This window comes from Rhinatrema bivittatum, chromosome 5, assembly GCF_901001135.1.
Source record: "Rhinatrema bivittatum chromosome 5, aRhiBiv1.1, whole genome shotgun sequence".
In the NCBI taxonomy this organism is placed as follows: domain Eukaryota; kingdom Metazoa; phylum Chordata; class Amphibia; order Gymnophiona; family Rhinatrematidae; genus Rhinatrema; species Rhinatrema bivittatum.
Window position 1 is genome coordinate 372,109,744 of NC_042619.1, and position 13,654 is coordinate 372,123,397.

Genomic DNA, 13,654 nt, shown 5'->3' on the forward strand with positions numbered 1-13,654 from the left:
GTTAGACTGAAGATGGACGGGAGTTTAGGACCCGGGACCGGAACCGAAACATCTGGAACAGGATAAAACTTGAGATGGAGAAGACTCCGGATAGGGCGCTACCATCCACAGCCGGGGAGGAACCTGCAGTGGCCAGACTGGCCCTCAGGCTATCCACTAGAGTACTGCCCGCCGGGGGCTAGGCGTAGCCAGAGTCCAGAGCATCGGAGGACTATATCCAAGAAGGCCTCCAGGCGGAAGTCCAGGACATCAGGACGAACTCCTCGGACACTCAGTGAAGGGCAGCCGGGATGGATGAAGTGGATATCCGAAGACTCCAGGTCAGGAGGTACCAGGCAGGAGATAGAAGACCTTGGCTCCGTGGGTGGAAAGATCCACCAGTGCCCTACACACCCTGGTTGGGCTGGTGGCGGACTACGCTGGGAAGGATAATGACGAAGACTTGGACCTCTGGACAAGACGGACGACGAGACATCAATACACAGGATGTAGAAGACATTAAACTGGAACAGAGACATCTGGACGGAAACACTGGAGACATCGAGACTGGAACCATAGAAGACATCAGGACTGGGAAAAGAAGACGAGACAAGGGACGTCCAAGGAAGAGACCAGGAACAAGATGACGAAGAAGCTTCAACAAAGAAACAGGAACACCCAGAAAGAGTAGAGAACAGGAAGTCCATGAGAGAACTTACTCCTTGCAAAGGCGAAGATGAAGTGACAGCTGAGCCTTTTTGTAGGGCTAAGGAAGGAAGACATCCTTGATGACTTCACAGGCTCCACTCCCTCACTGGTCCTTTGAGGGAGAGAGAAGCGGGCCCACCCCTAGCAGGGCAGGAACAGGAAGTCTGCAGGACCCTGGACAGCGGCCCTGCAGATGCAGCTGAAACAGAAGGAGACAGAGCAGGCCACGCCCAGGCCCAATGCTGGAGGCGGACAGAGGGCAACATCCTGCTGCTGAGGAGCAGGCCTCCAGGCCTGCCGAGGACAACGTGGGCAGTGGCTCCATGCCGCGGAAGAAGCGGTCGAAGTCCGAGGCTCCCTGCCGAGGTGAAGAGGAGGATAGAGGAGCAACTCCATACCACAGAGGAGCCCAAAGGTGGCGGCCTCCGTGCCGCAGAGAGAAGGCCTCAGTGGATCCATGCCGCAAGAAGAACCGGCAGTGATAGCGGCCCCCTGCCGCGCAAGGAACATCGGCGGCGGCTCCAGGCACTCTGGGAGGTAAGAGGCGGCCTGTGGCTCCGGCCACAGGCCGAATTGCAACAACTTTCCTAATAGTTGTTTCTTCAGTCTCCATTCTTTTTATGTACAGTCCAGCAATGTAGCCTCGTGATCAGAAACCTTAGTCATAAGAGATATAATCTGAGTAGACAAGTGAGTAAACTGCTCTGACAAAGATTTTCCTGGACCCTGAATAGCTAACCAAATAATTTCCAAAGAAAATACCTCTGGTCTAGGTATACAAGCTCCATTGTACTTGCTTGAATGTAACACTCCCTGTAGAAGACTTAGTCAAAAAACAAGCTCTAGGGTGGCTTCTACTCCCACAATATTGATGAAAACTTGTCTGGGTGAGCTGGACACCACTCTGAATGACCCATCTGGGTTCACAACTGTGATGATGTAATCAGCGGGCAACTGCTCTAGTGTTTCTCCATGCATCCTCTTATCCTCTGAGCTGATAAAAATCTCCAAAGCCAAGGAGATCCACAGTACTCCTGTCTCCACAACAGCTCCCAGTGGTGTCTCCACGGATGTAGTTAGTGCCCCTTCTCCCCGCACTACAAAATGATCCATGGATCAAGAGGTAGAAACTGAAACATCATGTGAAGGAAACACAGATCTTGCCCTTCCTTTTCGCCATGATGGAAAATTGCAGGAAGAAAACAAGGTAAGCAAGCAAGGCACAAGGAGCATGGCTAAAACATGTCCGCCATCTTGCTGGCCTTAAAGAAATATCCTAAACACTCCACATATTCCAACCAATTACTGACATCAAATTCTGATACCATTACAAATGTTACCATTACACTGGTTTTATCCTCATAGTAGTACAATAACTCTCAAGCCATCACGAAATATAGAGCTAACTTTTTATTATGCATTAATAACAATGCAGACTCTGTCATCCAACCAGCCACTGCTCTACTTTCTCTATAACCATTTCCCAGTCAAAGTATCAACTTGTCTACACATGGACTGGTTACACTAACATTGATTAGGAACCATCTGATAATTAATCATTCTAAAACATAGGAATAGTTAATCATCAATAATTAGAATCATGGTTCTGAGATCTAGGTATGACATCAGGGCTCAACCAGGAGGCCTTGTCCCGTCATCGAGTCCTAGGGATAGGCCCAATGTTGGGGCCCATCCCAGAGGCCTAGTCCCATCACCAAGGCCTAGGCCTAAGCCAGACACTGGGGACCATTCCAGAGGATGGATTCCATCATTGGCATCTAGGCTCAATGCTGGAGCCCAGGCTGAAGACCTAGGATCAAGCCTCTCATCTTCTTCTGTCCGTGATCTTCAAAAAAATGACATTGTTCACTTGGAGGATGTGCCCGAGTGATGTCACTCCAGTGCATCCTCCAAGAGTCATTTTTTGAAAATCGTGGCTAAAAGTAGATGTTGGGAAACCTGGCCCTAGGTCTCTAGGATGGGCCCCAGCATTACACATAGGCCTCAGTGATGGAACCTGTCCTCTGGGTTGATCCCCGGCACTGAAGCCTGGTCTCATGGGAGACCAGTTTTTTTTTAAATTCAACAAATACAAAAATACCTGAAAATTCGGGGATATTTTCATAGGAGGTTATTTTTGGTTCATTCCCTTCAGAATTAACTGAACATGGCCTCATTCATTGCATTTTGCACATTAGTTGTAAACAAAGGCACATCCCTACTGAACACTACCAGAACCGTACTTGGGTTGGCTCAAGGCAATCTCCTGCCTAAGACTAAGAATGAGATGGCACCCCCTCATCCCCCAGGCATGGCACAGGTCAAATCATTGAGAGCGCCAAGGTAGGGAGGCCCCCTTGGAGCCTGGTCCTTTCAGTGAATTGAAATGGCAGAAAAGAAGGAAAGCAGGGGTCAAAGTTCCCATATAAAGTGCCAGTGATAATATTTCTAGGAAGCTGACAACCCAGCCACACTCCCAGGAACTCTTTCACCTGACTCCTACATTTCCTCAGGATTTGCCTCTGGAGATGGGTAAATAAAGGGCTTGTGTCTGATGTACTCCCTTCAGGTCAGTGCAAGGGTATTAGGTGCCCTAGATGAACTTTACAGCCTTGTACCCCCTTCTTGCCAGCCTTCACCACACACAATTAAAAATTGTGTTTGCTTTTTTTTTTTTTTTTTTTTCAAACAAAATGTGGGAAATTTCTCTGAAATTTTCCTTTTTGTTTCAAACAAAAGCACCTCTCTAAGGGTAGTAAGCAACCTATGTGCCCAGCTCCTTTATTTCTCTTTCTAAACCTGAAGGATGTATTTCAGCATCTGTAGGAAGAAGAATTCTGGTCTAATAAGAAAGTCTGAAATTATTCCTTTTACCATTGAGTGTGCCCTTTACTGACATTGATGGCGTGTAATTTCTTACTGCACTGTGACTAGTGAGTAAAAAAGACATTTTGTTTATGCTATCCCGTGTGGTGATTTTCAACAGAGGGGTAAAAGATCTATACATTCATGGGGAGGACCAAAAGGAAAATTCTGTCCCCGCACAAGAAATAACCCATCAAGGGCTTTTTTTGTGTGCCTATGCACAGCTGGGAGGTTACATGATGATTAATTAAATAAATGAATCAGCAAGTTCATTTGAACTGAAAATGCCCATCTTTTACACTACTGGGCATGCAAAAAAATAATACACATCTCAGTTCATGAAAAAAAAAATAAAGTTGACTTACGATGTTTGCATTTGGGATCCACTATCAGCTGCATTCTTTGCCTCAGCTTCACCTTTTTCTAAAAAAAAAAAGAAATAAAAACCAATGAGCAACTGAAAGGACAGATCTTTGTGGCTTGACAATCTATTGCTTTTGTCATGTTATTATTCTCAAACAAAACTGCAAAAATGTGCAGGTTGAAGATATTTAAATACCCTCTATAATCTGTCTGCCTGAATTAACCTAATTATTGGTTGTAACAATTTAGTAAAGTTTTTCACTGTCAACAAGCAGTGCTTAATTAGCCATGACACGTATGGGATGTCATTTGACGGCGCCAAATGGACCATTCTTTCTAGCTCAATAGAGCTTTTAGATACTACTGCACACAGAGATGGATTTAGGGTTTTGGTGCCCCTAGGCACTGTTGGTGCTGTCAGCCCTGTTTCCCACCCCCTCCCCCCCCACCGAGGTTGGATAACAGCTCTTGGATTGAAGAAGGGGAGAAGGGAGCTGGAAGGGTTGGGGAGTGGATTCCAGGATCTGGGGAGAAGAGAGGTAGGAAAGAAAGGAGGCTCAAGGATCTGGGGTCTAGAATCCAAGATCAAGGGAGGGAGGTTTTGAATTATAGTGGGTGGGAAGGGGAGGAGGAAGGCGCCCCTACCATGCTCTGGTCCTGTTCCTCCTTACAGCCCCTCTCTAACATTCCACCCAATATGACATAAACATAGACAGTAGCAATTCCTTCTCTCTCACATACACATACACACATATACATACACTGCCCCACCTTTGTCCCTGCCTACACACACAGACTTACACTCCCTTTCATCTCCCAGCCTCTCTTCCCACCCTTCAATGATCTCTACTCAGATGCTCCTAATCACCCTTTGATCTGTCTGTTGCAGGCTCACTCCCCCTCCTCTCCTGTTCCTTGCATCCTGAGGAGATCAGGAAACAGAGTGCTGTTCTCGTTTGAGTGAGATTCAGCAAAACTGAAAGGCAGCAAATCACCAGCCAGCTTACTGTCCTCCCCCCCACCCCCCACCCCCGTCCTCCCAGAGTTTTGCCACCCTAGGCACAGGCCTAGTGTGCCTATTGACAAATCCAGGCCTGACTGTACATATGCAGGTTTCCACGCAAGCACTGCCTCATGAGCCTCCTTAGTCTTTTGTTTGCACAGCTGCATGGATGTGAATTTTCTTTCGCTTCAATGTTTTTTCCTGTGTATCTTCTTTTTTTACCGCCTCACTGCTTTGGCAGCTCTATAGCATCACTTTTCAGTGCTACTGAATAAAAACAAAACAAAACAAGAAGAAGAAGCTGAATTCGAGATGCTGGGGAAAAGCACCATCCTGAGTGGTTCCGGGTCTGTGACTACAGTAGTACAATGTCCTTGGCTGAGGGGCACCAGGTTTTCTACCACTGCCTCGACCCCAACCACAACTCAGCTAACTGCCACCATTGTGGCAGAATGTCTCTGAAGGCACAAAGAAACCAGGCCTACAAGAAAGCTGAGGTTCATTAGGCCCTGGAGCTCTTCCTCTCGCTCTTTGGGTTCCAGCAAAGGATTAATCCTTCAGGCTCCCCTTCTCCTTGAGCTTTTGGGCTCTTCCGTGATGTCAGAATTTGGCAAATCCAAGAAGCATGGGGTGCCAGAGTTACCGAGAACTGTGCCATGATCCCAGATCTCATTCTCCATGGGGGCCTCTGAAGTCTCATACAGAGAGCATCGCTTATCATTGGAGAAGTCTTCCTCCAAGTATATGAGCCACAGGGTGCGTTTGACGCCGTTAATTCACTCTGTGCCATCACCAGCACTGATAAGGCATCCAGCATCATTGGTGCCTTGAGCGCCATCAATACACAAAGCGACGTTGACACGTCTGGCACCAAAGATACTGGAACCTTTGGTTCACTTGGTGCTGAGGAAATGTTTGGTACCATCAGTGCAGGCAGTGTCATCGAAGCACTCGGTGCCATTGGTATAGGCTGCGCCATTGAAGCACTTGTTGCCATTGGCAAAGGTAGCGCCATTAATGCATCCAGTGCCACCGGAACATATCAGGCATCCAACCCCCTTTGGCCTCGACTTTTCACTCTTCTGCAGGTGCCGGTGATTTGGGGGTGGGGCAAGGAAGTTTTGTTAAGGTCCCTTCCTCATTTCTGGCTAGAAAGATTCTGATGTCATCTTCTCATATTTTTTATCCAGATGCCAGGCCCAACAGGCCTCCAGAGGACCCTTTTTGGCCTCCTACTGCCAGGCTTATTACACTGGATTCGATATGCTACATCCTACCCCTGCAATCCATAAGAACCACTGGGGATCTTCCCCTTAATAGGGATGTCTCAGGAAGACAAATCTATTCTGGTGTCCAAAGAGGATGTCTCTTCACCATCACTGGCTCAGAAGTCGCAACAGTCCATAGATGAAATCACTGAGTTAATGAAAGGTTAGTTTTTTTTTCCCTAAAGGTCAGTTCCAATGAAGGCACCTCAGGAATGAGGTATTTGGAATCCTGAGGATCCTGGAGACTCCACTGGAATCAGAGGCCATTCATAACATTCTGCTGGATTTGTACTTTAGGATGTGATAGAATCCATTTTCATGCCCGCTGGCCACCCGTAAGCTTGACGTCAAGTACAGAGTTCAACAGAACCCTGGGCTTTTGGTAGTACAACTCCCTAACTAGTCAGTGGTGGTTGAATCAACATTAAAATGGGCTAAGAAATCCTTTTTTTTTCAAACTCCTCTCCAGCAAGGACCCAAGAGTGTTGGCAATTTTGGGAAGACGGTATTCCTTAGCTCAATGCTTGCATTGCAGCCCATCAGCTGAACATGGTCCTGTTAGGATCCATGGGTTTTGTGGACCCCTGGCCCGAGGTGAGGGTTGATATCACCTGTGGGGAGGTCCTCACCGTTGGGAGGCAAGGTCAGCTGCAGCAGGAGATACAGCAGTAGTGGCAGAGAGGTACAGCGTCCTGCATCACAGCCACGTGATCGCAGGAGCTTGGAGAGAGTGTACTGTGAGGAGTCCCGAGGAGCAGGGTAAGAGACACAGTTCTGAGGGAACCCACAGTACTTAGGCAGCACTGGAGATGCAAGTGCCAGAGCAGGAGCCCCCATCAGAGAAGCACTAGGCAGGCCCCAAGGAGTGGGGACAAGAACTTCTGGAGGAATGCAGCAGAGACTGTCCCGAGGGGCAGGACAGCATAGCTAGAGAGGCTCTAGTGTGATGACGAAAGCTGACCCGAGGAGTGGGGAAGCCCGAGACTAATCTCCAAGTGGTGACGTAAGCTGCCCCGAGGAGTGGGGCTGAATACGATGGAATCTCTTGGTAGAGAAGCGAGGCACTGCTCCGAGAAGCGGGGAGGTGCTGAGTACAGTCACTGGTGTAAAACGTAGGCACTGCCCCGAGGAGCGGGGAAGAGTGGAGTACAGTCACTGGCGTAGGCGCTGCCCGAGGAGCGAGGAAGCGCAGGGTTAAGTCTCCAAAGCAGTAAGGTGGTTCGAGGGGCAAGCACGAGGAGCAGGGAAGCTGGCAGGCAGGGTCTCTGGAACCAGCAGGGACTACCCCAAGGAGCGGGGGAGCCAGGAGATGAGGTCTCCAACAGGAGCGCAAGCAGGCCCCCGAGGAGTGGGTAACCGAGTCAGAGTCCAGAGCCACAGGTAGATCTGAAACAGGAACCACGGGTCCGAGGAGACAGTAGCAAGCACCAGTAGTGAAGGAACTCATTGCCAAGTCAGCTAGCAATGGGCGAGGGAGGTGCTTATGAATCCCAACCTTGTGATGTCATCAGTCGGGGATGCCCCTGAGATTCCCGCCATTGGGCCTTCAAAGAGAGGCCCGGTGGCGCATGCGCGTACCTAGGAAGAACAGGAATCGGCGTGGGTGGCGGCAGCGTTCCAGCCACCATGAGGAGGCTTGAGAACCCGGATGTATGCGGCGATAGCAGCTAGCCTGAACCGTGAGTTGACCCGAAGAGAAAGCAGGGCAACACATGATGTGAGTTGAATTGGTCGCAGCTTTCTACAACTGACGGTCATAACAGTACCCCCCCTCTTAAGGTCCCTCCCTGGGGGTTTGGGTTTTCGAAGGTGTGTGGCATCGAACTTCCTGATGAGGTCTTATCAAGGATGTTGGTGGCAAGTTACCAACTGTTCTCTTCAGGCCCAAAGCCCTCCCAAGATAGGAGATATTCCCATTTTTTTCCACTTTTCCTTACATCCAGGACATCTTGGCTTGGTAAGTGATGTCCACTTCAGAGGACAGTGGTTGAGGCTCCGGAGGATTTTTGGAGAAGCCGGACAGTACCAAGGGGTTTAGTATCAATATATGGAAGGCATTGTGGATTTTGAGAGAGGTGGGCAGCTGGAGTATATAGATAATTGGACCTAACCGGCGGAGCGAAGCGGGCTGAAGGCAGCTTAAGTCGGATAAACTGGGTGCTGAGCCACAACTTATCGCCCAGTTTAAACCGGGGAGCTTCACGATGGTGTGCATCAAAAAACCTTTTTCATCTTTGGGCTGCTTGCTGAAGCAGCTGCTTTGTGCTGTTCCAAAGTTGATGCAACTCCTGGGTGGTTGACTGTGCTACTGGTGAGGGCACAGACAGTGGAAGCAGAAGCGGTGGCAGAGGCTGACATCCATAGACCACCTGGAAGGACAATGAACCAGTGGAGGCAGACTGATGGGAATTCAGGGCGAACTCCGCCCAAGGAAGGAATTGGGCCCAATCATTCTGCCGTAGATTCACGTAGGCCCGCAGAAACTGTTTCAAGGTCCTATTCATCGTTTCTATCTGTCCATTGGCTTGGGAATGGTAAGCCGAGGTGAAATCTAATGAGATGTTGAATGTTTTGCAGAGAGATCTCCAAAAGCAGGCAGTGAATTGGACTCCATGGTCTGAGAGGATATGTTTAGGAAGGCCATGGAGCTCCAACACATGACTGATAAACAAATTAGCCAATTGTGGTGCTGAAGGGAGACCAGCAGAGCCATGAACTGGGCCATTTTTTTAAAACGGTTGATGGTGACCCAAATGGTGTTGTTGCTGCTGGAGGAAGGAAGTTCCACAATGAAATCCATCGTGATATGGGTCCATGGCTCACTCAGAATAGACAACTGTCGCAAGAGTCCCACCTGAGGCTTATGACGGACACAAGTGGGACAGACTCTACATAGGCCTGTATGTCCTTCTTCATGGTAGGCCACCAGTAGAACTGCTGGGGCATGGAAAGAGTTCTAGACAGTCCAGGGTGTCCTGCAATCAAGGAGTCGTGAGCCCACCGAAGAACCCTCCGTCGTAACTGGCAAGGGACCACTGTTTTGCCAGGTGGTACTGGAAACGTGGCAGACATGATGACCTTAGCGGGGTCAATTATGTGCCATGGAGTGTCAGGGACATCCTCTGGGATGAAGGATCTGGAGAGAGCATTGGCATGGCAATTTTTGTTGCCAGGTCGGTAGCACAGCAGGTAATTAAATCGGGTAAAAAAAAGGGCCCAATAGGCCTGATGATGGTTCAAGCACTGAGCACGGCATATATACTCAAGGTTTTTGTGGTTAACATAAGAACATAAGAAAATGCCATACTGGGTCAGACCAAGGGTCCATCAAGCCCAGCATCCTGTTTCCAACAGTGGCCAATCCAGGCCATAAGAACCTGGCAAGTACCCAAAAACTAAGTCTATTCCATGTAGCCATTGCTAATGGCAGTGGCTATTCTCTAAGTGAACTTAATAGCAGGTAATGGACTTCTCCTCCAAGAACTTATCCAATCCTTTTTTAAACACAGCTATACTAACTGCACTAACCACATTCTCTGGCAACAAATTCCAGAGTTTAATTGTGCGTTGAGTAAAAAAGAACTTTCTCCGATTAGTTTTAAATGTGCCCCATGCTAACTTCATGGAGTGCCCCCTAGTCTTTCTACTATCCGAAAGAGTAAATAACCGATTCACATCTACCCGTTCTAGACCTCTCATGATTTTAAACACCTCTATCATATCCCCCCTCAGTCGTCTCTTCTCCAAGCTGAAAAGTCCTAACCTCTTTAGTCTTTCCTCATAGGGGAGTTGTTCCATTCCCCTTATCATTTTGGTAGCCCTTCTCTGTACCTTCTCCATCGCAATTATATCTTTTTTGAGATGCGGCGACCAGAATTGTACACAGTATTCAAGGTGCGGTCTCACCATGGAGCGATACAGAGGCATTATGACATTTTCCGTTTTATTCACCATTCCTTTTCTAATAATTCCCAACATTCTGTTTGCTTTTTTGACTGCCGCAGCACACTGCACCGACGATTTCAATGTGTTATCCACTATGACACCTAGATCTCTTTCTTGGGTTGTAGCACCTAATATGGAACCCAACATTGTGTAATTATAGCATGGGTTATTTTTTCCTATATGCATCACCTTGCACTTATCCACATTAAATTTCATCTGCCATTTGGATGCCCAATTTTCCAGTCTCACAAGGTCTTCCTGCAATTTATCACAATCTGCTTGTGATTTAACTACTCTGAACAATTTTGTGTCATCTGCAAATTTGATTATCTCACTCGTCGTATTTCTTTCCAGATCATTTATAAATATATTGAACAGTAAGGGTCCCAATACAGATCCCTGAGGCACTCCACTGTCCACTCCCTTCCACTGAGAAAATTGCCCATTTAATCCTACTCTCTGTTTCCTGTCTTTTAGCCAGTTTGCAATCCATGAAAGGACATCGCCACCTATCCCATGACTTTTTACTTTTCCTAGAAGCCTCTCATGAGGAACTTTGTCAAACGCCTTCTGAAAATCCAAGTATACTATATCTACCGGTTCACCTTTATCCACATGTTTATTAACTCCTTCAAAAAAATGAAGCAGATTTGTGAGGCAAGACTTGCCCTGGGTAAAGCCATGCTGACTTTGTTCCATTAAACCATGTCTTTCTATATGTTCTGTGATTTTGATGTTTAGAACACTTTCCATTATTTTTCCTGGCACTGAAGTCAGGCTAACCGGTCTGTAGTTTCCCGGATCGCCCCTGGAGCCCTTTTTAAATATGGTTGGTATACACTGTGATCTGGTGTTGGGCTCCCTCGAGCCAGGGCCGCCATTCCTCAAAGGCTAGCTTAATTATAGTGACTTGAGGCCCATAGGTTAGTTCCAATCGCGAATACTCTTCAATTTCTGGGAATACATTCTGAACCCTTGACTGGAAACCATGAGGCCAAGGAAAGGAATGGTCTCCTGGTTCAAAAGAACACTTTTCAAGTTTGGCATAAAGTTGATTGTCCAATAGACGTTGGAGGACAGGAGAGATATCCTGGCGGTGGCTTTGAGGGTCTTGGGAAAATACTAAGATGTCGTCAAGGTACACCATAGCACATTGGTGAAGCATATCTCTAAAGACCTCATTCATCAGATTCTGAAAGACCACAGGAGCATTGCAATGGCCAAATGGCATCACAAGGTATTCAAAGTGAGTGTCACGCATGTTAAATGCGGTTTTCCATTCATCGACTTTGCAGATACAGACCAAATTGTAAGCTCCCCTGAGGTCCAATTTGGAGAAGATTTTAGCTCCCTGAAATCTATCGAAAAGCTCCGAAATCAAAGGCAATGGATAGCGATCCTTTAGGGTGATCTCGTTTAGGCCTTGGTAATCAATGCAGGAATGGAGAGAGCCATCTTTCTTCCCTACAAATAAGAAACCCGTTCCCCGGGAGTCTTGGAGAGCGGAATGAAGCCTTTGGGCCAGGTTCTCGCGGATATACTCTGACATAGCCTGAGTCTCTGTTAGCGATAAAAGGTAGACCCTACCCTGATGAAGCTCCGTGTTGGGCAATAAGTTGATTGCGCAATCATATGAGAGATGCAGGGGTAAGGTGTCCATGGCCTTCTTGGAGAACACATCAGTATATGAAGAATATTGCGGAGGAAGGCCGGGAGGAGAGAGTGAAGCATTCAGGCATGGCAGGGGCGAAACGGTCTCCAGACAGTTGTCACAGCAGGAGGAGCCCCAGCGAGAGAGTTGTAAAGTGGCCCAGTCAAACTGAGGGGTGTGTTGCTGTAGCCATGGCAGTCCCAGGACCACAGGATGTATGGCTTTGTCCAGAATGTGGAAGGAAATGGTCTCCGTGCAGAGATCCTGAATAGCTGAATAGGAGCCGTGGTATGAGTTACCTCACCAGGTAATGGTTCTCCATGGATAGACGAGAGGAGTAAGGGCACTGGGGAGCGGATGGTGGGGATCTGGAGGTGCTCGGTCAATTGCTTTAAAATAAAATTCCCACCAGCTCCAGAGTCCACCCAAGCCAGAGTGTGGAGCTCCTGATTGTCCAGCTGGATGGAGACGGGTACTGTCAACGGAGGAGAAGGCGAAGTCAGGCCTAGGAGCAGTCCTCCTGCTGAACCTAGGACTGGGAGTTTCTCAGACAGACTGGACACGAGGCTATGGCATGTCCGGATTTGCCGCAGTACAGGCAGAGGCCGGATTGCTGGCGACGACGTCATTCTTTGGGAGAAAGTCTGCTCTGACCCATTTGCATTGGCTTATCCTCAACTTTGCTCTGGACCGCATTCAGCCTGGGTGAAGATGAACATCGAATTCGGGCTGAGCTTGGTGTAGATTTCCTGGAGGCTCTAGACTCCTGTGAGCGCTCTTGCAAGTGGCGGTCAATGTGACCAGCTAGGTCTATCAATGAGTCCAGGGATGCAGGTAATTCACGAGCCGCCAACTCATCTTTGATCCGGGAACTCAGACTTTCGAGGAAGATGGACCGTAAGCAGACTGAGTCCCAGTGCAGTTCTGATAAAAGGGTCCTGAATTCTATGACGTAGACTGTTAATGGCCGAGAGCCTTGTTGTAGATGAAGTGAGGAACTGGAAATGGCTCTTCTGCCAGGGTCGTCAAAGACGGAGTGAAATAAGGCAAGAAACCCGGGCAGGTCACGAAGAACTGGGTCAGCACGCTCCCAGAGGGGTGACGCCCAGGTCAAAGCCTTACCATCCAGAAGGGAAAGGATGTAGATCGTCTTTGTGATTACATCTGTAGGTCGGTTGCAGGCATAAGTGCATATTTCATTGATTCAGGAAACCCCTGCACATAAGAGGGTTCCTTGAAAAGCGTGGAAGTGCCGGCAAGGGCACGGTAGGCTGAGGAACCGGCATAGAGGTGGAGGAATTGAGCTTGGTAAACGTCGTGGCAGCAGTCACAGTGGCATCTAAATGAGTGCTCAAGTTGTCAATAGCTGCTGCCAGTTTTTCCAGAAATGTTTGTTGCTTGCTGATTCTTTGTGCCAGGCCAGGAATGGCCTGTATAGCTGAGACCACTGCTGGGTCCATGGACTTGGCAATCTGTTAGGATCCGTGGGTTTCGTGGACCCTTAGCCCGAGGTGAGGGATAATACCACCTGTGGGAGAGGAGCACCACAGGTCCTCACCGTCAGGAGGCGAGGTCAGCTGCGGCAGGAGATACAGCAGTACTGGCAGAGAGGTAGAACATCCTGCGTCACAGCCACATGATCGCAGGAGTATGTAGAGAGAGTACTGTGAGGGGTCCCTAGGAGTGGGGTAAGAGACACAGTTCTGAGGGAACCCACAGTATTCAGGCAGCACTGGAGATACAAGTGCCAGAGCAGGATCCTCCAACAGAAAATCGCTAGGCAGGCCCCTGAGGAGCAGGGAGCGCTAGACAGAATCTTCTGGAGGAATGCAGCAGAGACTGTCCCAAGGGGCGGGACAGCATAGCTAGAGA

General features: G+C 48.4%; 1 protein-coding gene across 1 annotated transcript in view; it reads right to left on the bottom strand.

The window, feature by feature from the left end:
* Positions 1-13,654, bottom strand: part of AFF3 (AF4/FMR2 family member 3) — an 862,899-nt gene that overhangs the window by 448,760 nt on the left and 400,485 nt on the right. The window contains exons 13-14 of the mRNA XM_029603314.1: positions 3,918-3,975; positions 1,601-1,784 (exon numbers count right to left, since the gene is read on the bottom strand). Coding sequence (XP_029459174.1) covers positions 1,601-1,784; positions 3,918-3,975 — 242 coding nt within the window. The remainder of the gene's footprint in view (positions 1-1,600; positions 1,785-3,917; positions 3,976-13,654) is intronic.